The 24,917-nt window shown below is 54.1% G+C and overlaps 10 protein-coding genes across 10 annotated transcripts; 6 read left to right on the forward strand and 4 right to left on the reverse strand.

Annotated features, from left to right (window-relative positions):
- Positions 1–1,365: 1,365 nt before the first annotated feature.
- On the reverse strand, positions 1,366–5,130 carry M409DRAFT_69427 (uncharacterized protein; the record flags this gene model as incomplete). The annotated part of the gene is made up of 2 exons (XM_033818286.1): positions 1,366–3,218; positions 3,441–5,130. The coding sequence occupies 2 exons, from the start codon at positions 5,128–5,130 to the stop codon at positions 1,366–1,368; spliced, it is 3,543 nt and encodes a 1,180-aa protein (XP_033662784.1).
- A 455-nt stretch (positions 5,131–5,585) lies between these two features.
- Positions 5,586–6,413, forward strand: M409DRAFT_69428 (uncharacterized protein; the record flags this gene model as incomplete). Its single annotated transcript, XM_033818287.1, has 1 exon — positions 5,586–6,413. One exon carries the CDS (start codon positions 5,586–5,588, stop codon positions 6,411–6,413), a length of 828 nt encoding a protein of 275 aa, XP_033662785.1.
- A 1,266-nt stretch (positions 6,414–7,679) lies between these two features.
- M409DRAFT_58677 (glycoside hydrolase family 51 protein) lies at positions 7,680–9,944 on the forward strand (the record flags this gene model as incomplete). Its single annotated transcript, XM_033813975.1, has 3 exons — positions 7,680–8,453; positions 8,512–8,701; positions 8,755–9,944. 3 exons carry the CDS (start codon positions 7,680–7,682, stop codon positions 9,942–9,944), a joined length of 2,154 nt encoding a protein of 717 aa, XP_033662786.1.
- Positions 9,945–10,397: 453 nt separating this feature from the next.
- Positions 10,398–11,582, forward strand: M409DRAFT_58678 (uncharacterized protein; the record flags this gene model as incomplete). Its single annotated transcript, XM_033813976.1, has 1 exon — positions 10,398–11,582. The coding sequence occupies one exon, from the start codon at positions 10,398–10,400 to the stop codon at positions 11,580–11,582; it is 1,185 nt and encodes a 394-aa protein (XP_033662787.1).
- Positions 11,583–12,305: 723 nt separating this feature from the next.
- On the forward strand, positions 12,306–14,023 carry M409DRAFT_69430 (uncharacterized protein; the record flags this gene model as incomplete). Its single annotated transcript, XM_033818288.1, has 3 exons — positions 12,306–13,366; positions 13,417–13,643; positions 13,857–14,023. 3 exons carry the CDS (start codon positions 12,306–12,308, stop codon positions 14,021–14,023), a joined length of 1,455 nt encoding a protein of 484 aa, XP_033662788.1.
- Positions 14,024–14,701: 678 nt separating this feature from the next.
- On the forward strand, positions 14,702–16,777 carry M409DRAFT_27627 (uncharacterized protein; the record flags this gene model as incomplete). Its single annotated transcript, XM_033808650.1, has 1 exon — positions 14,702–16,777. One exon carries the CDS (start codon positions 14,702–14,704, stop codon positions 16,775–16,777), a length of 2,076 nt encoding a protein of 691 aa, XP_033662789.1.
- Positions 16,778–16,910: 133 nt separating this feature from the next.
- Positions 16,911–18,285, reverse strand: M409DRAFT_69432 (uncharacterized protein; the record flags this gene model as incomplete). The annotated part of the gene is made up of 2 exons (XM_033818289.1): positions 16,911–17,870; positions 17,932–18,285. The coding sequence occupies 2 exons, from the start codon at positions 18,283–18,285 to the stop codon at positions 16,911–16,913; spliced, it is 1,314 nt and encodes a 437-aa protein (XP_033662790.1).
- A 491-nt stretch (positions 18,286–18,776) lies between these two features.
- On the reverse strand, positions 18,777–20,146 carry M409DRAFT_69433 (uncharacterized protein; the record flags this gene model as incomplete). The annotated part of the gene is made up of 4 exons (XM_033818290.1): positions 18,777–18,983; positions 19,038–19,203; positions 19,253–19,732; positions 19,788–20,146. The coding sequence occupies 4 exons, from the start codon at positions 20,144–20,146 to the stop codon at positions 18,777–18,779; spliced, it is 1,212 nt and encodes a 403-aa protein (XP_033662791.1).
- A 597-nt stretch (positions 20,147–20,743) lies between these two features.
- On the reverse strand, positions 20,744–22,535 carry M409DRAFT_37484 (uncharacterized protein; the record flags this gene model as incomplete). The annotated part of the gene is made up of 7 exons (XM_033810739.1): positions 20,744–21,009; positions 21,064–21,373; positions 21,427–21,483; positions 21,533–21,875; positions 21,934–21,978; positions 22,025–22,426; positions 22,477–22,535. The coding sequence occupies 7 exons, from the start codon at positions 22,533–22,535 to the stop codon at positions 20,744–20,746; spliced, it is 1,482 nt and encodes a 493-aa protein (XP_033662792.1).
- Positions 22,534–24,884, forward strand: M409DRAFT_69435 (uncharacterized protein; the record flags this gene model as incomplete). Its single annotated transcript, XM_033818291.1, has 4 exons — positions 22,534–22,618; positions 23,397–23,927; positions 23,983–24,225; positions 24,280–24,884. The coding sequence occupies 4 exons, from the start codon at positions 22,534–22,536 to the stop codon at positions 24,882–24,884; spliced, it is 1,464 nt and encodes a 487-aa protein (XP_033662793.1).
- Between the last annotated feature and the right edge of the window lie 33 nt (positions 24,885–24,917).

Raw genomic sequence — 24,917 nt, forward strand, 5'->3', positions numbered from 1 at the left:
CTATAGCCTATGAATAGGGAAAGGATAGCAAACATTACCAAAAAACAAGTCCTTTCTCATCTTCCTCGGTGTTTTTTCTTATTTTTGGTCTTTCCTGATGGATAGCTGCGTCAAGTATACTGCCTCGCTGTGTGTATCCGCAGACAGGCTGGCGACACAAACGACTCTCTGCTTGTCGAAAAAGACTTTCCGACAGTGACGTCGGCCCCAACCAGCATTCCCTACTTCCTTCCCTTCTTTCGAGATCCATTGCTTGGTGTGCTATACTGTACTGCACTGTGACATACGACTTCGTCCTCAATCTCCCTCGATCGACTCCGTTCGTCAACTTTCTGCATCAACAGTAGGTCACGTTCTTCGCTATGTTCACTCCCTTCAAGTCTCAGGCAGACACATGACGATATATAGCCGAGCTTCTCCAAAGGAAGCAACAGAGCGACGATGAGATATCTCGGTTGCTTTGCTCTGTGTTCCAAAAGCAGGGAAAGAAGAAGAAGAAGACGGAAAAAATGAAGAAGTCCGCGAGGCGTCGATTTACTACGTAGGCAGGAATCCATTTCCACTAGCATACTGACATCCAACCCCAACGAAAAGCGTGAGTTCTCACAGTCACTTAGTTCTCTGCTTCTCCTCCTTCTCATGGGCCACGTACCGAAGAAAAAGATGAGTGCATGCTACTCCTCACCAAAAGCCTGAGCAGGAGAAAGTGCACAGTCGAGTCCAAGTCCATCCATCCAGACTTATCACCCCAAACACGGCCTCTCTCTCTCTCTCGCTCACACACACACACACAAACTCCCCCAGAAGCACTTCATCCTTCCAACCTCGACCTCGTGCCAAAGAAGAGAGTTCAAGCTCTAAATTCGTTTCTGTCTCGCTTCCTTGCTGCGGAGGGAGGGAGAGATCGTGCAAATGTACATATTACACATCCACATTTCCGTACACATACATATGTTACATTGGCAAAGTAAAGTCTCATAACCGGCCAGCTAGACCCACATCTGTCATTCTGTCATTGTAGCGGTGTCTTCGTTCAAGGCTACTTCATACAAAGGGGGAGAAAGACTTGAAATGAGATGAGCGAGACGACATATGTCTCTGTTGGCTTTTTTCACGAACTTGAGAGATGAGTCCTTCGTCGTCGGGGGTCGTGCTGATTAGTGGGCGACGTGTTGCGGGATGTTTTAGATGCTGGGGATGTCCTCGGACGAGGACGTCCATTGACGAAGAGTACACCATAGGTAGAAAAGAAGAATCCTCTCTCACATACATCAACGACTGTACTCACAACCACTTCAACCGCATCATTTATACAAACGACCTCAAACATCACTCTCATTCACTGACTCACTACTCGACAAAACCCTACGACCCACTCTCCCACTCCACCCAATCCCTCCCCACAACCCTCCAAACCTTCACCTCTCCACTCCTCAAATCCCCCAACCGGAACTTCTCGCTCCTCACACCCTTATCCTTCTTCTCGCGCCCTTGCTCCCAACCGCGGATCGCCCGTCTCGTACCATCCCATTCTTCGACGATGGCGACGTGGGAGAGGCCGTAGTCGACTTTGTATTTATGCTTCATCGCGCCGTGACTGCCTTCGAAGCGCGCGTTGCGGAGCGTGACGATATCACCCGGACGGATCTCGTCGTACTGCATCGTCGAGGCGTTGGCGAGGTTGGCGTAGACGAGGCTGCCGTACGCGCGGGTGCCGACGGGTTGAAGGGCGGCGCTGTGGGATTTGATGAGTTCTGATACCAAAGCGGTAGGCGAGCCGTCGGCGACGACGGTGTCTTTCTTGCTGTGTCCCATCGCGTTGGCTTGCTCCGAGATCTTTTGTCCGAAGCGCTGCCAGTATGTTTCGAGCTGGTCTTGTCGAAGTTTGGGTGGTGAAGGGAGGTGTCTCTGCTCGAGGACGACCTCTGTGGGACTCGTCGGATCATACCGTGCGTTGATGATGGTCTGGCTATAGTCGATATAGAGAACGTATATGTCTTTGGAGATTGTTGTTCGGCCGCCGCGCTTCGAGGTAGTTGACTCTTCACTTTCCGAGAGAATGTCCACGCCGTTGCGACTTTGTAGAACTGGTGGAAGCGGACGAGGCGCTGTCCACCAAGGAGTGTCTTGACTCAGGTTGATATCCTGTGCAATCTGTCCGTGGTATTCCCCGGACGCCCGCGGCGCATCCATCGAACGACGAGATGTGGTGTTGGAACGTTGAACGTCTAACGATTGGCGAGGAGCAGCTCGAGGTGGAGGGGCTTCGCTGGGAGGCGGAGGCATTGGTCTTGAAGGAGCATCCAAAGATTTTCTGGTGGATGGTGATGTCGAGTAAAGATCATCCGCAGAGCTTTCTTGACGCTGCTCTGGCTCTCTGGGAGGAATTGGTGGGGCTACAACAGGTACACCTGTTGGCACCGGCGGAGGTGGTCCGCGCTGAGACGCATTGTCGTAACGGTACGGGTCATAATCCTCGTCGCCTGGGCCTACTTGAGGAGTTGCAGCTGGTGGCACAGGAGGAGGTGCTCGCGGCGTGTCCATTGAAGGCCTTGACTTTGGAGGGGGTTGAGATGCAGGCGGTGGTGGAGGGACGGCTCTCGGCGCAGTAGCATGAGGTGGAGGTGCTGGCGGTGATAGTGGCGCCTCATCTGCGGTTGTGCTGTCGTCGAGACTAGGCTCCCGTATGTGTGCTTTGAGTGCATCTTTGTGTTTCGCGCTGGACGCAATATCAGTATCGTAGTCCCCTTCGTAATCGCTCTCTCCTCGCTCTTCGTCAGCTTCATGTTTAGTGGCACTTCTGCTCGGAATAGCAGTGGGCGGCGGAGGCGGTGGTGGGCGCGGTGAAGTGAGAGGACTGCCTGGCACTGGAGGGGGCACACGGCTCGCGCGCTTGTCTGATGTTGCCGACGCTGGCTCACTACCAAAGTATGAGGATCGCTTGTTTTCAGGAGATTGCACTGATCCTGAAGTAGGAACTGGCGGCGCAGCTGTAGAAGCTGTTCTAATAGGCAATGGACCTGGCGTATCTATTCCAGATTCGTCGGCAGAAGATTTAGGAGGGTGCATCGACGCTTCGTCGTCCGATTCAGAGCCAGGACCAGGCGAAAGAGGGCCAGCTGGTGGAGGGGGAGGAACAGGTCGTGACTCTGGCGGCGGTGGACGAGGCGCTGATGTTGCGGTACCAGGTACGGGAGGCGCCCCTGACGGTCGTGAATCTGTGGCAACGTTAGTCAAAGGCTCAATCATCGTAACATGCGATATTGGATAAGTATGCTCGTTCGTATCATTCGACCTACGGCTGCTCTTCCACACGATTGGACTCTCCGCTGCCCCGTCCGATGAGGACATTGAGAGGTCACGTAAATGCGTGCGGCACATGAGCTTGCTGTTCCGAGTCGATGCACGTCTTGAGCTGGCAGATCGGTCTTCTACCTTACCTTTGGGCACGGGCGGAGGAGCGCGCTCTTCGTGCGTGGACTTCCTTGTCGGGGGCAATGGAGGCTCATCCTCGTCCCTCTCGAGGCCCTCGCCAACAGTCGACTGCGACTCGGATGGCAGCGGCGTTCGATCTGATTCCGGACTCTGCACGCGATTCAACCCAGGCACTGGGATCATCGGAATTCGCGGGGCTTGCTGTGACGGAGATGTTGGAGGCGGCTCTGCATCTTCGCTCGCCTTTCGATCCTTGGTAGAGCGTTTCTTGGGTGGAGCGCCACCGGGCATCGGCATGCCGCCTGGAGGACCAAACATGCCAGCCATTCCCATGCCCCCACTCATCTTAGCCATGCGCTCTCGGAGCTCCATTCGTCGTCTAGTCTCCTCATCCATGCTGTCTTCTTCGTCTTCAGCCTCCTCGGTGGTATCTTCCTCATCGCCTACATCTGGCTCTTTCTTGGGCGCGGTGCTGGCCCGTCGGGGTGGAGGGGGTGCCTCGGTCTCATCGCTGTCTTCGGGGCCGATGGTGCCTGCGTCATCGGTAGTTTCACCTGCAGCAGAGTGGTCTGCCTCATTTCCATCGCTCACGAGCTCATGCTCGGGTGCAGCTGGCACTGGGGACATTGGCTCTGGTGGACGGCGCTGTGCTGACGGTACGCGGGGCTTCTCTCTAGACACATCCAAAGACTGTCTTTCGGTATCCGCGCTACGCTCACGTTGCATCTCCTCGCCTTCGGCTTCAACATCCTGCTCTGAAGGCTCTGAAGACTTCCTTGGTGGTGGTGGCTTCTTCTTTTCTTTGCTGCCTCCCTCTGCTCTTCTCTGTGCCTGTTCCATCTGTTGTTGCTGAAGGCGAGCAATACGTTCTTTCAGACTAGTTGGCTTGGGTGCATCCTCGTCTTCATCTTGCTGTGCACTCTCGCCAGTCAGACCGGCTGACTCGGCCGCAGCACGATCTTCCTCCAGTCTGCGCCTGATCTCTGGATCCTCTTCTCTGATATAAGGCTTATGCACAGGCTCTTGCTTTGGGGGTGGAACGTATGCGTTGGCCATAGGGGGCGGGGCCACAAAAGGTTTCTTGATAAAAGTGTTGCCTTGCGGTTTCTGACCCGGCACCATTGGGGCGATTGGAGCCGCAGCAGGTTGATTAAAGGCGGCAATGCGGTCTCGGAAGGCATTGGACTTGGCCGCGATTGGAGGCGGCGGGGGCTTCTTCCCACTTGCTGGCGCTGCGGCGGGCTCTGCGGGGGCTGCGGGGGCTGGTTTGGGAGCTGGTGGAGGAGATCTGGGGTTGGCGGCGGCTGAAGGCGGCGATGTCGTCTCTTCCTCTCCGCTGACAGGCGGCGGGATATCAACTGCTGGCGGCTGCGGTTTGGACGCAACTGGAGCCTCGGGCTCAGGCTCAGCAGGCGGCGGCACGGCAACGGGCGTGGGCGCTGGAGCAGTGGTCTCTTGCTTGGGGCGAGACGGGCGAGAGGGCCGTGTGGGCACCTCGGGCTCATACTTGTCGACGAACTCGCGGGGGAAGATGCCGCTCTTGCTTGCCCCGGTCACATCGTTGTATTTGCCCTCGAGCCAGTTGTCGTCGACCTCCTCCGTGACATCAATGATCTGGCCGGCGGGAAAGCCCAGATCGTCCTCCTCCTTAGCCTCGAAGTCGTACAGCGCCTTGACCTTGAACAGCGACGCCATGACGGGGGGGGATGTTGCGGTCGTTGGATGCGTAACCGGCGTCGTCGCAGCGGGCGGTGGAGGTGTGGTGGTGTTCCTCAGGCCAGAGCGCAGCAATTGACGCAATGTCCGCGTGGACGCCCGGTTTCAAGAGCTGTTGCTGCCAACGAACAGCCCAGGCTGGCGGAGGTCTCGTTGGATGTGAGTTGCACTGCCGGCTGTCCTCGAGCAGTGCAGTGAAGGGGGGAGTATGTACAGTCAGACAGAGGCAGCAGCAGCAGTACAAGCAGCACAGCAGCAGCAGCAGATGGGATGATGGAGCTGGCGGCGGCACCGCGGTCGACTGTTTGCTTCGCCAGCAACGTGGGCGAAATGACGATGAGCCCCAGCGCCACATCTCATGCGCCACACTTCACCATGCTACTTTTCTTCGACACACTCCAAACATCCCTTCCTTCATCCTCCACCACCACACCATGTCCTCCGCCGTCCCCGCCAAGTCCATACTGAAGCGGAAGCCCACGGCCAAGGCGCCGACGGTAACAGACGAGCAGAAGGAGAAGGTCCAGAAGGACCGCCAAAACCTCAACATCGCCCTCAAACATGCCTATCTGATCCAACATCGGAAGGACGTCGAGGCTGCCATCCTCAACTCCATCGTCGTTCTTGTCGACTACCCCGCTTCAACCCAGTTCTCCACCGACGAAGCTTTCACTTACCTGAAGCTCGTCAAAGCTTTCCAGCCATCCGACTTTGACAGCCTGGTCGAGGAGCGCCGCATCGACGGAAAATGCGGGTATGTTTTGTGTGCGAATAAGCCACGCTCGCAGTCTCTCGGTGAGGCAGCCATCTGGAAGCTCAAGAAAGGCATGGGCGACTGGTGCAGCAACGACTGTGCCAAGAAGGCTTTCTACGTCAAAGCACAACTGAGTCAAGTGCCCGCCTGGGAACGAGTGCCCGAGGAGCGGCCTGATATTCAACTCCACCAGGACGATCGCATGCCTGAAATGGAGGCTGCTGTTCGTCGCGCGAACAGGACCGCCCGTGTCGACGAGTGGCGGAAGAAAGTGGCTGACAATGAAGAACTGGCCAAGGAGCGTGGCGAGAAGACTACTTCATTCAGACCAAACCAGGTCATGGCCGACACGATCGTCGAAAAGCAGCCAAAGCCGTTCAAACCGTTCATGGCAGAGGCTCAACCTGGTCACTACAGCTCCATTGAAGGCTACCAACCCAAGCAGTACGGCAAATCGAAGAAGTCTGCGAACGACAGCGAGGAGGACGACAGCGATGTTGCTGACTGACTGAAGTATTGAGATCGGATTCAAGCTTCAGAATCAGCCACACGCAGGTTCAAGACCTATACTAGCCGTGGCACCAGCACCCCCACGCCACCTTGTATCAGCAACTCGATACTCAGTCCTGTCATTACTCAAAATCCCCTTCTCAGAGTTGGAACACCAAACTCCGTCACGCGCAAGCAGAAGCGTAATCCAGCTGCCAATCTGACGCCCGCATCGATCCGGTTGGACATGCCAAGGCAACCATCACCATGATACAGGTCACATGCTCTATCTACGGACTTTACACTGTCAGAAGCACACAGCAAAGGATTCTGACATATTCACCGAGCTTAGCGGGGAAACGAAAGGATCAACACAGTACTTTGAAGAGAGGTCTGAACTTCTGGCTTGTGCAAAGTCACTCCATCCAATCGATGCTGCATCCATGCGACAACACCGTCACTCTACAGACACGGTCGCCTGTGACGCTACAATACATAATCAACCCTCGGCCATCACTTCTGGGAATGTGACTTTTTGAATGCGATAGGCTACGGCTATGCTTGTGGCAGAAAGCGTTCTTGAAGAAGGGTCGTTCTCATAAAGGTCAAATTTTGGGCATGACCAAGTCTACGTGCAGCATACTTTGCAGGCCTGATTGAACATGATCCCATTCTATCAGACTAATAGCAACAAATGGCACACCATAACATGTAAGTGTATCATGGCGATGAGCATTTCATATGCCGGAGCTCGGCCCGTTGCACCGAGTGCCTCGCTCTCTACTCTACCGAGCAACCACTACACCTCACGTTACGAGAAACAGAACAGGAAGAAAGATCAACTATCAGTCGAGTATCAGTGCTTCAAAAGCGATGTCGACTCCGACTAATTTATGCGCCTTCACTTCACCTCCAGACTCCCATCTTCCCCAAGTCCTGCCCGACATCACTGCCGGCAACATCGGCTCCAAACTGGAGAGGAGAGATCGACATGGGCTGGATAAATGCCTGCAGGAACGATGGACATGACACCTATTTTTCCGTCCAGGCACACCCCGCTTCCCCAATCATACCCCAACACTACTGTAGATGTTCCTGACGTGCTCGTCGATGTCGACCGTTCCATCTTTTTAGCCCGGTCTCGGCAGCAGGAGGATTGATCTATTGTGAAGAGAGCCTGTATTGTTTGTTCGCCTAGATACTTGGCAGTGAGGAGATGTGTTGATACAAATACGAAGGGCTTGCTCTTGTGGGCCGTGTTGGATTTCAATCTGTGAGTGCAGTCATGGTGAGTTTCAAACAGGCCGTTGTGGCCTCTATCTACATTGCAGCTGCAACAGCTGTCGACATTACCGTCAGTCGATCTGGTGGGAATGCAACTGGAGACGCAAGACATCACTATGGCTATGGCTTTCTTCACGAGGTGAGAATACCACATGTACTGGAATTGACTCTGCTAACAAGCACTGCTCAGGACATAAACAACTCCGGCGATGGAGGCATCTACGCCGAACTCATCCGCAACCGTGCCTTCCAATTCAGCGAACAGTATCCCGTGAATTTAAGCGGATACCATCCAGTCAACGGCGCCGCCCTCAGCCTCCAATTCCTCCAGCAACCACTCTCAGACGCATTACCCGCTTCCCTGCGAGTCGGTCCAGGCAACGGCACTTCATCCAACCCCATCGGCTTCGCCAACGACGGCTACTGGGGCATCGACGTCAAGCAGCAAAAGTACACCGGCTCCTTCTGGGTCCACGGCTCCTACAAAGGCCAATTCACCGCTTCCCTGCAATCCGCGCTGACAGACGACGTCTTTGGCACTGTCAAGGTCGACTCCAAGGCTCAAGCGGGTCAATGGATCGAGCATGACTTTGAGCTGACCCCGGAGAAGAATGCACCCAGCTCGAATAATACTTTTGCCGTGACATTTGATCCTAAGGGGACGGCGAATGGGACTTTGGATTTCAATTTGATTAGTCTTTTCCCGCCGACTTATAAGGGGAGGAAGAATGGGTTGAGGATTGATATTGCCGAGGCTTTGGAGGAGATGAATCCAGTGAGTTCAGCTTTTACAAAGCGTGAAGGTCCTGTTTTGCTGACGTTGTGGCGAACAGAGCTGGCTTCGATTTCCTGGTGGCAATATGCTCGAAGGCAACACGAATACCACTCACTGGGATTGGAAAGATAGCATCGGTCCCTTGAAGGATCGGCCTGGTTTCCCTGGTGTTTGGGGCTATCAGCAGACTCATGGACTTGGTCTTGTGGAGTACCTTGAGTGGGCGGAGGATATGGATTTGCAGATGGGTATGACATCTCTCTTTCAAAATATGATGGGCACTGACAGATTTGCTTTACAGTCGTCGCTGTCTGGGCTGGCCTTGCCCTCAATGGAGACGTCACTCCTGAGGACCAACTCCAGCCTTTCATCGATGATGCCTTGAACGAGATCGAGTTCATCGTCGGTCCAGCAGACTCAACATGGGGCTCACGCCGCGCTGAGCTGGGCCACCCGGAGCCTTTCAACCTCTACGGCGTCGAGATTGGAAATGAGGACTGGCTCGCCGGCTACCCTGAAGGTTGGGACTCCTACAAAGCGTATCGCTTCCCCCTGTTCCACGACGCCATCCGCGCCGCATACCCAGACCTCCAAGTCCTCGCCTCAGCAGCAACCTCAGACCCCGCCGGCGATGGAGCGACGAGTGGACCAAACATCACCGACGGCCTGCACTTTCCCAAGGACACCATCGGCGACTACCACCCTTACCGCGAGCCAGATGAGTTGATCGAGGAGTTCGACCGCTTCGACAACGACATCGGCCACATCATCGGCGAAGTCGCCGCCACCCACCCCAACGGCGGAACCCGCTGGTCCGGCGGCCTCCTCCCCTACCCCATCTGGATCGGCGCAATAGGTGAAGGCGCCAGTCTCATCGGCTACGAACGCAACTCCGACCGCATCCGCGGCACCTTCTACGCCCCCGTCTTGCGCAACCTCAACCGCTGGCAATGGGCCGTCACGGTCCTCCAATTCGCCGCTGACTCCGCCCTCACGACCCGCAGCACGAGCTGGTATGTCTGGAGTTTGTTCGCGCACCACCCCATCTCGAATACCCTTCCCGTCACCTCAGACTACGGCCCAGTCTACTATGACGCCGGCCAGGACACCTCCCGCGGCGCGCTCGTCTGGAAAGGCATCGCGTACAATACCACCGACCACGCTCCCGTTCCCGTAAACGTCAAATTCGAAGGCGTTCGCCCAGGCACCAAAGCCGTCTTGACGGTTCTGACGAACGCAGCGGGAGATCCTTATGCGTATAATGATCCTTTCACGCAGGTGAATATTGTTAATACAACCAGTACCACGTTGACGGCGGGGAGGGATGGCGGGTTTGTGTTTGAGCTGCCTGAGTTGAGTGTTGCGGTGCTCGATACGGATGTGGGTGTTAAGCATCCTTGGGGTGGACATGGTGGAGGTTGGGGCGGGCATTGGGGTGGTGGGTATGGGCATGGGGATGGAGGGCATTGGGGTGGGGGACATTGGCGGTGAGGAGGAAGTAAGATTTGGATGATCGGGCTAATGAGAGTCGTTCTTGGGATAGCGAGTATAGGTTGAAAATCTGAATGACTGACCGGAGTAAAAAGAAATACTTCAAGACCCTCAAACCCTCCAAACCATAACGTCGTGCCAATACTTTCAGTGCCTGCATACCCGGCAGTCCAACTCCGAGAGTAGGTAGATTAGCGAAAGCGAGATCACGAACACGAAAAAAACCTCGCAGTCATAGCTGAATCGATCGCGTAACGACCTGCCAAGCGAAATAGACCTGCATTGGTGGGCTGTACCTGTGGAACCCGGGTCAGTTACGTTCTTGTCTGCATTTCAGCTGGAGACTTGGTCAAAATTACCGCAATGTCTTGATTTATATCAAGCCTTCCAAAGACGCTGGGCTCATTCACTCACGTTTCGATCTAATCCTATCTCTCTACCAGAAGCGCTAAAATGAAACTCACTGCACCAACCTTCCTCCTCTCGCTCCTCACAACAACAACACTCGCATCACAAAATGACACCGAACCCGCCCTCCTCCCTAACCCAACCGGCCCCTACGCAACAGACATCAAAGCCCTCGAACTAACCGACCACTCCCGCATCGACCCCTACGATCCAAACCACGGACCACGAAAACTGATGGTCTCAATCTTCACCCCAACAGTCCCAGCGAAAAAATGCTCGCACTGGCAAGCCTACCCATACGCGCCGCCTCGCACGGCAGAACTCCTCGAACCTTTGCTAGAAGCGTTCGGCTGGCCGAACTCGACGGAGTACCTGAAACGACTTCGCCTGCCAATTTGTCCCTCTCAACGCCAGTCATGGCGAGAGAAGCAGTTCCCAGTCGTCCTCTTCTCGCACGGTCTAGGCGCGATCCGTCTAGCATCCTCCTCGCAAGCCCAAGCCGTCGCCGCGAATGGCTTCGTAGTCATCACCATCGACCACCCCTACGACGCCGCCGTGATCGAATACCCCGACGGAAGCATCGTCACTGGAAGGAATCTCACATCGTCGCAGGAACTCGACGGCGACGTACAAACCCGCTCCAAAGACGCCAGCTTCATCATCGACGAACTCAGCAACCGACAAAGCATTCTCCACCAGCACTGCGGGCCCGTCGCTAAATCGAAAGTCGCCATGTTCGGGCACTCCCTCGGCGGCGCCTCCTCCGTGCGCGCCGCCTACGACGACGCCCGCATCCTCGCCGCCATCGATCTCGACGGCTCGCCCTACGGCTTCAACACCACCGGCACCACCGAAGCCGACCTCGCCTTCCACCTCCCCTCCATGCACACCCCGTTCCTCCTCTTCGACGAACCCGCCTTCGTCGACACGGCAGGCTTGCCGACGCTCTACAACGCTTTCACGGGATGGAAGCGGCATCTGGCCCTCGAAGGGTCGTTTCATCTGACGTTTACGGATTTGCCGTTGTTGGTGGATACGTTTGGGTTGAGGGGGACGTTGCCCCCAGCGTTTGAGGCGATTGTGGGGACGATTCCAGGGTTGAGGGCGAGGGATGTTGTTAGTGAGTATGTGGCGGCTTTTATGGGGAAGTGGTTGAAAGGGGAGGATGGGGGGTTGTTGGATGGGCCTAGTGGGGAGTTTCCGGAGGTGGAGTTTGTTGCTGTTGGGTGAGGGAGAGGGAAAGTGGAGGGTTTTGAGAGGTCAAATTTTGGGCAGAAAGATGGAAAGAACGATTTCATCGAAGTCTGAACGTCAATGGTGAATCTTCGTCTCATCGAATCTCGGTCGTATGCTCGAGATCAACGTTCCCCTGCTCAGCTTCGAAGCTTACCTCGTACAATACCATTGTTCACTTGGGTATCCCATTCACGTATCGACCAGGTTTGGCTGTGTCGACTGCTCAAGTGAAGTCAAGGATACCTGACTCGTGTTAGCTGCACGAAGCTGCGGTGTTATTCGCATCGCCAGCATTGAGTTTGGTCTTATCAGCCGTAAGGAAAAGTAGTGGATTGGAGAGTGACGCCGCTTGCGTCTCGAGAGCCGCTCTTGCTCGCTGGTATGGCATTTCGATGGCAGTCAGAGTACCGGTCTGTTGCCATCTACTCATCCTTTGTGCCACAGGGGGGAATCGTTATCGTAGATGCATTCGATACTTTCATGTCGAGTCTAGATCCCGAGAAACTTTTGAAATCGGCCGGCCCCTGGCATGGTGTTTATTATAGCCAATAGTTGAGTATTATTGAGGTGGCTGGGAGGTTTTGGAGGTTGCGGGATTTCGGCACACCCTCGTTCACAGCGAGACCTCTCAGTCGCATTGCTGGATGTTCTTTGGATGCCTCACGTTGACCCTTCCAGAACTAACTCACTCACTAGCAGATTGGCAGACTCACCGACATGGCAGCAATGACCTGGGAAGGGGCGTTCACCGAGATAGACCCTCTCACGATGCGTATTGCCGTCCAGATGCAGCTCGAGGATAGTGAAGAGCTCGCCGCCAGGGCGAAGGGCAAACAGCGCGAAGACGACGACAAGACAGACGGTCAAATCGCCATGGAGATGTACGTTGACGATCTCAAGAACTGCGACGCTGCTCTTCAGGATCGCAACATGGCCCAGAGCCTCGCAATGGCTATCCTGCAGGACGGAGACTTGATCGCCCAGGCGTATAGACAGGAGCAGCAGTTCGCGCAAGATCGCGAGCTCGCTGTACGTCTGGCTGATGGTCATAACGTGCCTTACTCTGGCCCTTCGGCGGGAAAGCATGCTGGTCCAAGCAAGGCGCAGAAGAAAGAGCAGAAGAATCCTTGGGAGGACCAGGAGTTGCTCGACAAGGTGGCTGCAATCTACATGCAGCTGGACACCGAGCCGGTGCTCCCAGAGCTGGCTGATAACGATGATTCCGACGGCACCGTTGCGGAGTCTTCTGCTTGGGCAGCTTCACGCAAGGAGTCCAGGAAGCGCCCTCTGCGGGCCTGCATTGCTTGCGGAGAAGAGAATGACTTCTTCGAAGTGGCACGCGTGCCTTGCGACCATGAGTACTGCCGACCTTGCCTGAAGGAGCTCTTCACTTTGTCCATGAAGGATGAGACTCTGTTCCCGCCGCGCTGCGATAACCAAGAGATTCCGCTGGAAAGCGTCCGCTTCTTCTTGCCTTCGGATGTTGCGAAAGAGTTTGAGTCGAAGTATGATGAGCTGAGCACCCACAACCGGACTTATTGCCATGACCGCTCATGTTCCGCCTTCATCTCGAATGAGCTTCACACGGGGGACACAGCCGCTTGTCCCAACTGTGACAAGACGACTTGCACTATATGCAAAGGGCCGTCACATTCTGGTGACTGCCCAGATGACGAAGCGCTGCAGCAGCTCATCGAAGTTGCCAACGCAGCCCAGTGGCAGAGGTGTTACAGTTGCACCCGCTTCATTGAACTCGAAACCGGATGCAACCACATGAGGTATGTCCTTACTCCAGCATGATGAGAGTTGACTGACGGAGGCGGCACAGATGCAAGTGTGGTGCAGAGTTCTGTTATGTTTGTGGAGAGCGCTGGAAGAGGTGTCGTTGCCCGCAATGGGAAGAACAACATCTGCTTCGCAGAGCTACGATGCTCGTTGACCGCAACCCTCGACACCGCATCTTCCAGCCACCTCGGGTTGCCCATGTTCAGCCTGCTGCTCGTCTCCCAATATCATCATCGAACACGCCGACTGTGGTTGGTCCTGCGTCTTCACGTCCAGCAGTCCTTCCTTCAGCAGCAACGTCGTCGACTCTGGAAGTTGATCACTCAAGCCTTGCTCAGCGAGAAGACAACAGCACACCAGATGACCAAGATGAAGTGCTTTCAACCACTTCTACTGATCTCAATGCGCAGGGCGACATGACACCAGCGCACGACATCGAACCAGCCAGACACATGACCACTCGTAACAGACGTATCGCCGCAGCCATCGAGCATTTGAGAAACAATCATGCATGTGGACACGATAAATGGCGCTTTGTCAGAGGGGGCCATCAATGTGAGGAGTGCCATGATTTCTTGAGGGAGTACATCTTCGAGTGTCGACAATGCAACTTGCAGGCGTGCAATCGTTGCCGCAGGAACAGGCTATAATCTGCTGGGTCATGATGTTTGGGAGCCGTCGGAATTCCCTAAGCCGACCACAAGAGTGAAAAGCAGTCCCATGTACGAAGTCGTTGAGGAGAGCGACTGTAGCTTCTAGGACATCTACCCAGGAGGTATGACGATGCTATGCAATATCATCGGATTTGCCGTTCAGAATTTGCCGTTCAACGGTATATTCGCAAGGAGCGTTGCATCACATTTTCAGCCACGCAGAGTCTCGTGTGTCTTCTCTCCGTGTCCATTGGCGCTTCAGTCGTCATATTCGTAGGCCATATTCCAAAGCGGTCTGGTGCTGTTACTGCAGGTCGTCGAGAAGGGTGGAAATCTGCCTGAAGGTTTTGAGCCGGATCCGAAGGGCATCATAGCCAACGCGGCCTCATCAGCTGCAAGCATACATAATGAGTACGATGTCCACCCCGCGTTGCTTAGGCAGACCCTAGGCGAGGTTTGACGTGTATATGTTGCGGAGGAGGGAGGGCAAGTGAGAAGGAGTCTCTCAGCTGAAGATCTTGACCATCGGCTGAAGCCCGAAGCCCGTCTTGGCTCGGCGCTTTCCCGATGGCTCCGACCTCACTGCTCCCAGCCTTTAAGAAGGAACATCGGCATTCTGCCATTTCATCGGTCTTTCTTCAGTCCGCAATATCATCGCCAAGACTGCGATTCAACATGGAACAGGCCCCGGATGCGAATGGATCAGGTGCTGACCAACCCCAGGACTCCAGGCCTGCCAAGCGTCAGAAGAGATCCAGCGGCGATGAACCCAGCGATGGAAAATCATCGCGACATAGCAAGTCTTGTGCCAATTGTCGCAGACTCAAGGTCAAATGCGAGGCGTCAGACCAGGGGACCGACTGTTCGAGATGTACCCGGCTTGGATTGACCTGTCTGCGAGAGAAGAAATCATGGATCAACGCCGAAGAGGACGTGGAGCCTACTCAAGTCGCCCTCATGAAACTGGAGAGGGCAATGGAAGATGTCTTGCAGAAGCTCAAGATGCCTGCTTTGGACATGTACACTGCAACAACAATTGCTAAGCCGCGACAGCCGACACGATTTTCGAGAGACAATTCGGAGGAAGCTGCGGATGAGAGGGAGCGAGATGTTTCCCCGGATCCTATGAACAGTCTCATTGAAGCCACCAGGCTCAACGGTCTTCGCAGCCAGCTTCGGTCTGTCAAGCAACGACGAAAGGGTGGCATGCGGCGAAGGGAACACGACATTGTCTCTGAGAAGATACTTGCAGTCGAGGAAGCCGAGGAACTTCTTTCTTACTTCCAGAAGCATCAGTCCCACCATTTGTTCTCTGCCACGATCGCCACAGATGCTACTGTCGAGTCTTTGAGGAAGTCATCGACAGTATTGTTCACGGCGGTGATGCTAGTGGCGGCGCTGCTTGTGCCTGGAAAGGAAGCTTTGCACGAAGCAATCCATGCTCAATTCATTGGACTCGTATCAGCCGCCATGTTCGATCGCTTCCACACGCTTGATGACATACGGGGGCTTTGCATAGCAGCATTATGGCAACCCTACCTAAGCTGGAAGCTCTCTGGGCTGAGCATTCGAATAGCCACTGAGCTCAACATACACCACGGCTTCTATTCGGCCTTCTACGAGTCGAACATCACTCTGGACGAACGGAAAGACAGCCTCGAGAAGACGCGCCTCTGGTATCTACTCTACGTCCTTGATCATCAATCGAGCATCGCTTATGGACGACCACCATCAATGTCAGAGCTTCGGCCGATCAAAGACTTCGAGATTCTTCTCAATTCTGAATCATGTACTTCCGCCGATCGAAATCTCATAGCGCAAGTCACCGGACTTGTCGGGCTCTCCAGGGCTTTCGACCTCTTTGGTCTTGAGCCCAGGCGGACAATGGATGGCGACGATGCTTCCGTCATGAATCACAATAGATTCACGGAAACTATCCAGTCCTGGCGAGATCGATGGGCGGGGCAACTGGTTCGAACCCCTGGTAACTACATGTCCGGATCAGTAGAGCTTCAGTATCTCTTCTCTAACCTAGTGCTCAATTCCCTGGTACTGCGAGGACGGCCGCTCGATAAAATCTCCGAAATGCCATCCAGTTTACGTCCACTAGCCTTGAAAGCAGTCGAAACAGCTCATGCCATCTTGCAGTATTTTTTGGATGATCCGAAGTACGCTGATGAGATCGTCGGCATGCCATTATACCTTCACTCGATCATCGCCTTCGCCGTTGTCTTCCTCCTGAAAATGGCGAGAAGATGGCATCTTATCGGCATCACAATCGATGCATCGCAGCGAACGATCCCGCTGGCCGAACGAATCATCGAGATGCTGCAAAGCTGCAAAGCCGGTGCAAATCATATGGTCTTCAGCATGGCGAAAGGCTTCGAGAGAATGCTGCGACAGCTCAAGAAAGCCAGCATACCTGCCTCCTCAAGCATACAAAGCCCACCCCTCTCAGACCAACCCCGATGGACGACCGCGAACCATGACCAATCCATAAGCGCTGGCGGAAACGTACAGTACCCCGTTTTGAATTCAAACGGCACGTACGACATGTACGGGTCAGGGTTGCCTGTTAGCGGCGACTTCACCACTACGACGCCTGGGACGACGAATTCGGGCATCTCGTACACGAATTGGGGCTTTCAGGATGAGGAACTGTGGTCTGTGGGGATGGGCTATGATTTGCTTGAGCCGGGTGGTCAGGGGCTGTCTAGTACGGACTTTCCTTTGCAGATGACTAATTGGTGAATGAATGTTTACGAGAAAAGACATCAAGGTTGACATCAATGTCCATTGGATACTTTTTGAGAGACGACCACCATCTTGACGCGTTCCTCATGTTTCCAGTCACAGTCTATGTACACCCATCTCAGCACGCAACTCAAAGAGAAGAAATCGGCCTGCGAGGACTCTTATACAACGTCCCCAACTTCCACACATGCGTCACATGCTCCGCATCCGCCAAAATTTTCAAATCCTCCAACGGATTCTCATCAACCGCGATAAAATCCGCATCAAACCCCTCCTTCAACTGCCCCGTCTTCGGAGCCTGCGGCCCCAACGTCAAAGGCCCATTCGCCGTAGCCGCCTCAATGGCCTTCAAAGGCGACAGACCGGCTTTCTCGAGCCAGTGCAGCTCTTGACCGTTGACGCCGTACGTGAAGATGCTGCTTCCCGGGATCGAGCCGGGGATATCGCAGCCTGTTGCTAAGGTTACGCCTTTCTTGATGGCGATCTGGAGCGCTTCCCAGTGCGCTTTGGCGGTCGTTTGCATCTTCTCCCAGCCTCGTGGGTTGAGGATGCCTTTGCCGAGTTTGAGGCCGATTTCGATGATTGTGCGGGTCGCGACGAGGATGGCTCCTTTTTCAACCATTAGATCTGCGGCTTCTTCGTCGATGTACGAGCCGTGCTCGATCGTCTTGACGCCTGCGTGGAGCGCGGCCATGATGCCTGGTTTGCCGTGGCAGTGAGCGCCGATTACTCGTCTGGCTCGCGCGGCTTCTTCGACCATGACCTTCATTTCCTCGTCGCTGAATTGCTGGTCGATGGGGTTGTCTAGTTCGCTGCCGACGCCGCCGGAGCCGCAGATTTTGATGACTTTGGCACCTGCGCGAAGTTGCGAACGAACGACTTTGAGACATTCTGGTACGCCGTCGGCTAAGGCCATGGGCATGCCGTGAGCACAAGCATCGTCGAACCAAGGCCTGTGCAAAGTGTGGATGTCGGCGTGGCCTCCCGTTGGACTGATGATGCAGTTTGAAGAGTAGATCGATGGTCCCACGAGCGAGCCTTCATCGATAGCTTCTGCGAGCTGGATCCCGTAGCCGGCCATCTCTCTGACCTAAACACAAAATCAGCCAAATCGTCCATCAAACACCGCCCACCAAAAGAACCATCCTCACCGACGTAAACCCCGCATTCAACAACAACATACAATCCCTCGCCGTCCTCGCACCGCTCAACACCGGACTTTGATGAGCTTGCACGAACGCATCACTAGCAATCTTATGAATCCCGACCAAATGAACATGACAGTCCCACATTCCGGGCATCAAAACCTTGACATGCGTCTTGGGCAATTCAGAATAGTGAGCGAGTACATCGTCAGCAGGGCCGACGTGGGTGATCTTGGTATCTTTGACGATGATGCAGGCGTTGTGGATGGGTTTGCCGCGGCCGGGAATGAGGAGGTCGGCGGTGATGCAGAACTCGTTGGGTTTCGAGGTGGTTTGGGACTGGAGCTGGAGAGCCGTCATTTGATGGGTTAGGATGTCGGTGTTTCTCATTTTCGCTGTTGTAGGAGGTGTTGTTGATGGTTTGGGAAAGTCCAATGGAGGGGTGAGCTCTCGAAGTGGGCGTTCAACTCCACCTCCAGCCTCCAGGATCCTCTAGCTCAGAATTAAAAGGATCCGCATGCTTACGATACATTTCCGAAGTGAGGGTTAGGTTGATGGGCGTCTGGTTCACGGCCTGAGTTAGTTATTGACATTGCCGATCCCCGAAGACTTCTTCGTGTTGGAATGCTTCTATGTCGAAAGAAGAAAGAGTGACAAGGAGAAACAAACACTCAAAAACAGTGACTTGCAATTCGAAAGGAAATGGAGGATGCAGGAATTGAGTTGCATTGACAACTCCGGATTGACCAGATGCAGGGAATGCCACTTTGCCTGTCCGTGTCTTGTCATCAAGACATTCCTTTCGTGCTCAAATGCTCGCTTTTTAGCCGAGAGCTTCCAGCTCTGACAGATCAAAATGCCTTCTTGATGTAGTCTTCAACATCTGCAAGCAGTTCTTGAGGCTTCTCCAGAGCGGCAAAGTGCCCACCGCTCTCGTGTGCGACCGTCGAGACCATATTGCAGGCTGTCTTCGCCCAGCTGATTGGAATCGGCATGAGCTCTTGTGGGAAGAACGAGTAGCCCGATGGCTTGGACACATAGGGTTTGTTCCAGCCGCGCTGTAGGTGTTCGTCAGCTAATGGTCACGAATCAATGTCGGGAATTGTGCGCACCTTCGAGGTCTTCGCGATTTTTGGTCGCTCGTCATCGCCCGAATCGCCTCTGTATGAGTAGAGGCATCGAGGCATCGTTTCAGTGAACCAGTATAGTGACACGTCGGCGAGTATGAAGTCGAGAGATGGGTCTTCGTCTGACCAATCCAGAAACTTTTCTGAAATCCTGCTTATCATCAGCATGGGTCCGCCTCACAAATGAATAGATAGCATACCAGCTCAGAAGAGCCATGGGAGAGGCGCTCAGGGCAGCGCCAACCGTGGCCGTCCTCGTGCCGTGCATCAATGCATAGGCAGATCCCACGTCCAGAAACCAATCGTTTCTAGGCAAGACCTTTTTCTCGATGTCCAGCAAAGGCAGCTCATCCGCATTGTCTGGTCGGATGATACACATGTTGAGATGTATACCTTTGCAGGCACTGAAATGTGCTCCCATGTACCGAGCGGTGTGCGAGCCAATGTCTCCACCTTGCACAACATAGTTTGAGAGGCCAAGACCAGTCATGAGCTTATCAAGCGCCAGAGCTGAATCTTCTACCGCCCAGTCGTAGTCCTGAGGAGGGCCAGATGAGTAGGCATAACCGGGAAGACTTGGAACAATGACGTGGTACGGAAGTGTGGCTGGTGTGTACTTCTTCTTCAAGATGTCGAGAATTTGGGTGAATTCGAGTATCGAGCCTGGCCAGCCATGAAGCCTGTATCAAGCATGTCAGCCTCATCGCAACGAAACGATATCGGGCCTTCACCTACATCAGCAATGGGGTTGCATCCTTCGTCTCGGAGAATAGAGCAATGAAGTGGATGTCCAGTGCATGGCCCGCTTCGTTGAAGTCCTTGACCCGAGTGGTGAAGTTCGGATAAGAATTGATATGCTCTTCGTGCTTTCTCCAGTCAAATCGATTGACCCAATGGTCTTTAGCATTGACGAGCCACTCATTGGTGACGCCATACTTCCTGCCATGTAGTCCACCGTTCTCGAAGGTTCGTGGGCCGACAGGAGAAAGCTTGGTCAGCTGCTTGAAGTCTTGCAGCGCTTGCTCATCAACGTGCGCTGTGAAGGGCTTGATGTCGAGAGAGACAGATGATGGAACTTTGCTGAAGTCGGCCATGGTAGTGGAGATTATTGCAGACTCGCTGTTGAAGGAGTGGCTGGAACGAGATCTTCGCGATTATAATAAGCCCGTGATCCACTTACTGTGCGGTGAGGGAAGAAGGTTGGATTAGCAATCTGGTCCTGGCGGCGTCACATACGGTGTTTTGAAGACCTGACGTCGAGGGCGTACAGCATACCTCGCGTGAAAGTGGGTGGAAAGGAACAGGGCAATTACACGACACACGCGTCTGTTTGGGGGCGCCGGCTGAGTAATGATGCTGATCTAAGTCTTCCTAGGACTAGCGTGATCCGGCGCTCGACCTCACTGTCACAACAACGCGTTCTTCATCACGCACTCGGTATAGCAACATCGGTGGCATCAAGCTAACCAGGGCTGCATTACACGGCGTTCTGTCTCCTGGGTCACGAATCCGCTTACGAGTGCTCAAGAAGAGAGGATGTCGTGGACTAGCATGTGTCGACATGTGATCGGGAAAGGACTAAGTAAGTGCATGAATGCCATCAAAGCTACAAGAATTGTGACGCCCGCTGAGGTCCTCTACATCTCCCGCTGACTCTGTTATCTCTGATCTGTAGGTTCACATGGCGTGAATCAAGACCTCTTGTTATCCTGCGGACTCTGAACAGCCACCGCATGTCCGAGATTCGCCATGACAATCTCCCCAGCTGGTCTCTGCTTCCTGAAAGCCCTCTCAATCGCATCAAGAGATTTGCCTTTGGTCTCGATCATGTAGAAAAAACTGACAATCGTCGCAATAGTTGTGCATGCCCCGAACAGAAAGTACGCTCCTGATGCGCTCTTGGCCAGCAGGATTGGGCAAATAAATGCAACGAAGAAGTTGCAGACCCAATTGAAGCCTGCAATGTATCAGAGATGGTCAAAAATGCAGTGATCTGGGACTTCAGACGTACCATGTGCCAGACTAATGGCTTGAGCTCGAGTATGGTTTGGCTGGATTTCCGGTGCCCAGACTTTGATGCTAATGGCCCAAGTGGTTGCCTGGATCACGCAAAAGAGATAGATGCAGACAATCACAACCCATCTCCCAGCACCAGATTGAGGTTGAACTGCGTGCCCTGCATAGAGGCTGCCGATCAACAGCATCGTCACAGAGAGCCCAAGCCCGCCCACGACTGTGCTGGTTCTTCGACCCCACTTGTCGGCATACAGTGTCGCTGGAATGCTTGTCACTACGATGACGATAGCAGATACTCCAGAAGCCTACACAATGATCATTGTCAGCTTTTGTCCCGCCTGAAGAGCAGCCATCTCACCAAAAATGCGGCCTGTTGTGTTTGAAGCCCAGCTTGTTGGAAAAGCAAAGGTGCGTACTGCAACAAGTCAGCGCCTGCCATGAAATCGTGACTGAATACGACATACGTATAGCACGGCATCGATGCCACACAACTGCAAGAATCCCATCATGAACACAGCCAGAAACGTGCGCCTGCGAACGTCACGAGCCCAGAGGTCTGCAAAGGTCGCATGCTTCTCATTTGCCCGCTCGGCAGGCTCTTCCAGAACTTGAGATAGTGCGATTTGCTCTTCTTGGTGCTCACCCTCGTCCATGGCTTCGCGGTCTTCGCGTTTTACGCCCAGCAGATCCCAGACTTTGTCAGCCTCCTGGCGTCGACCGTTCAGAATCAGCCAACGAGGCGAGTCTGGCAGGAGGAAGAGGTTTGCGAGCGCGTATGCGGTTGACATTCCGGCCGTGATAATGAATCTACGAAGGTCAGCTGGTCATGAAGAGGTCATGAGCCTTGTGGTATAGAAGTACTAACGGCAAGCGCCAGGAGAGAGATCCTTCAATGTTGACGGTGCCATAGCTGCAGAATGTCAGCTTCGTTCTCGCAGACGAACGAGTCAACGTACGCCGTGAAGAAGCCTATGACCAAAGCAACACAGGTCATGAATTGAGGCATGGTGGTAAGCACACCTCTGATCTCCGGAGGAGCAATCTCGCAAATGTAGACAGTCTGGGTGCCAAAGTACAGCCCATAGCCAAAGCCTTCGATCACTCGGCCAATTGCGAACATCACAAGACTGACAGCGGAAGCCTGCAGGACCGCACCAATCGTGAAGATCCCAGCGCCGAAAGCAAGAGCCTTGGGCCGTCCGAACGCATCTGGAGGTCGACCAGCAAAGAACGAGCTCACCGCGGCGGCCAGCAAAATCGAGGAGACTAGGATGCCATGCACCACGGATGAATGCTCGCCGAATTGGTTGGTGAAGCTTGTCATGACTGTGACCGGACCAATGATGCTCATGTCCATTCTGGATGTTCTATTAGCACTTTGAATCATACGCTTTTAGATTCGACATACCCCAGCAAGAGGCCCCCACAGGAGCACACAACACTCGCCACGGTGTACCTCGCCGGCATGAGCTTGCGTGCTGGTGAAAATGCCATTGCGGGAAGTGGCGAAATGTTTCTGGAAAAGGATGAGGTTTTCGCTCGTGCTGATTGTAAGTTGCTAAGAAACCGACCTCTTGTTGCAATGATCTGGTCCTTGGAATGGGGCACTCTTTGTATTCGATTGCGACACGCGTGTGGCATTCCTATTCGGGACTCCGCCATCGTGAAAGCTTCTCCAAACGGCTTAGCGGGGATTTGAGCTTCATTCAGCATGTGATCGACTTTGAGGGCCATCACGGCGCTCGCGGTGTCTTCTTCGACGGAGAGGTGAAGTTCCAGCAATAGACGACGAAGTGATACGGTGTTGCAATCCTGCTCCCAATACACGACGGCTTCGGCAAACAAGAAGCGACAATGCCAAAGCGCACACGACATCCCTGTCTGTGTGGCAAAGCTAGCAAGACACAGCCTTGGTGCTTAGATCGATGCGCCAAAGATCCCGCAGCTTTAGAACTGGATCAGACAGTGGGTCTCTTGTGACTTCACAATGCTTGCATCTTTTGTCGTAAAGCTTGCCGTTTCACGTTACTGACTTCATCAGATTACCCACAGTGCTCGGCCCAGATAAGTATATTAGAGTCCACTACTGTGTTTTCCACCAGCACAGTCTACACCCTCTCAACCATTCTTGTACACCATCGAAGATGATCACACCCACGACTTTGCTGGTCGTTGCACCAATCGTTTTCATCTCTGCCCCCTTGATCTTCTTCCTCCGTCTCCTGTTTACCTATCTGCACGACGAAAAGGGCTTCCGAAAGTACCCCACCGAGAACTGGGCATCTGGTCTAACCCCTCTGGCCTACGGCTACGAGTGTGCCCGGCAAGGCAATGTCTACGACTTCCACACCAAGCGTCTGCACAACGCTCTACAAGCCTACCCAATCATCCGAATCGGTCCCAACTGGCTGTCCTTTGGTCGATCACAGGCCGCCAAGGACATCTATGGCTACACCTCCAAGAACGTCAAAGCCGGACCCTACGATGTCATGTCCGAGGGTGGTGCAAACCTGAACAACATTAGCGAGAAGTCGATTCACTCTGCTCGCAGGCGTACAGTGGCGTCTTCCTACGCACCGAAGAACATCGAAGTGTGGGAGCCGAAGGTCGCTGCTTCGATTCTGGACCTGAAGGCTCAAGTCGACAGACGTTGTGTTAATAAGACGGTTTTCGACGGCGTTCATTGGTTCTTCCTGTTCTCTGTCGAAGCCGTGATCAAGATCATGCTGAGCAAGGATATGTACTTTCTACGGAATGGGACGGATCATATCTACTTCACGGATGAGACTGGAAAGGAACGAGCTGTACGATCGATTGATCGTTTCCATGCGGTGCAGCGTGCGGCTTCGACTGTGATTTGTGGGTAACATCTTGATGTTCTTGAGATATAGCGCTGACATGAAACCGTCTGTAGGGGACACTGAGCACCTTGCATATTGGCAAAAACTCACGAATACTTTCTCCACCAAGTATGCGGACAACTGGCAAGCCGGCAAAGATGCGAATGCTGCGTTGGGTTCGCTGGTGAAGGAGAGGCTGCAACGCCATGAGAATGGAGAGGAGCTGAATGATCTCTTTCAGCCCCTCGTTGGAAACATCAAGGGTGAAGACGCTGGTGTCTCGTTCAAAGACCAAGTTGCAGAGGTTGAACAGGCCGGTGAGTTCCCTCGTTTCTATAGCTCATGACAGAAATGGACTGACTGTTGAGCAGTGGGAGCTGGAACTGACGGACCAGCGGGCTCTATCACCATGACTATGTACTATCTGCTTCGAAACCGACACACCCTCGTCAAGCTGAGAGAAGAGCTTGACGCTGCCTTGATAACAGAAGACACAGTGGCGCCCTGGGAAAAAGTCAAAAGCCTCCCCTACCTCCGAGCCTGCATCGACGAAGCCCTCCGGCTATCACCGCCCGTCGCTGCCAACTTGATCCGCCGCACTCCACCGGGTACATCCACAGTCATCGACGGCGAAGTCATCCCCCCAAACACCAACGTCTCCATCTCAGCATACACAGCCCATCGGGACCCCACCGTGTTTGAAGAGCCAGAGCGATACGAGCCCGAGCGATGGCTAGCGAAGGGATCTGATCGACTGAAAGAGATGTTGGCGGTGTTCATTCCGTTCAGCGCTGGGACGAGAGGGTGTATTGGTAGAAATATCTCGGCGTTGATGCAGATGACGTGTGTTGCGACTTTGGTGTTTTGGTATGAGTTTGAGCTGGAGGAGGAGGGTTGGGAGATGGAGTTTGAGGAGTGGTTTAATCTGTGGCCGTTGAGGCTTCCGATGAGGGCGAGGAGGAGGGAGGTAGTTTAGAGGCGGTCGTCTAGAGGTGTCGTTTAGAGGAGG

Source organism: Zasmidium cellare (genome assembly GCF_010093935.1).
Source record: "Zasmidium cellare ATCC 36951 unplaced genomic scaffold M409scaffold_38, whole genome shotgun sequence".
Taxonomy (NCBI): domain Eukaryota; kingdom Fungi; phylum Ascomycota; class Dothideomycetes; order Mycosphaerellales; family Mycosphaerellaceae; genus Zasmidium; species Zasmidium cellare.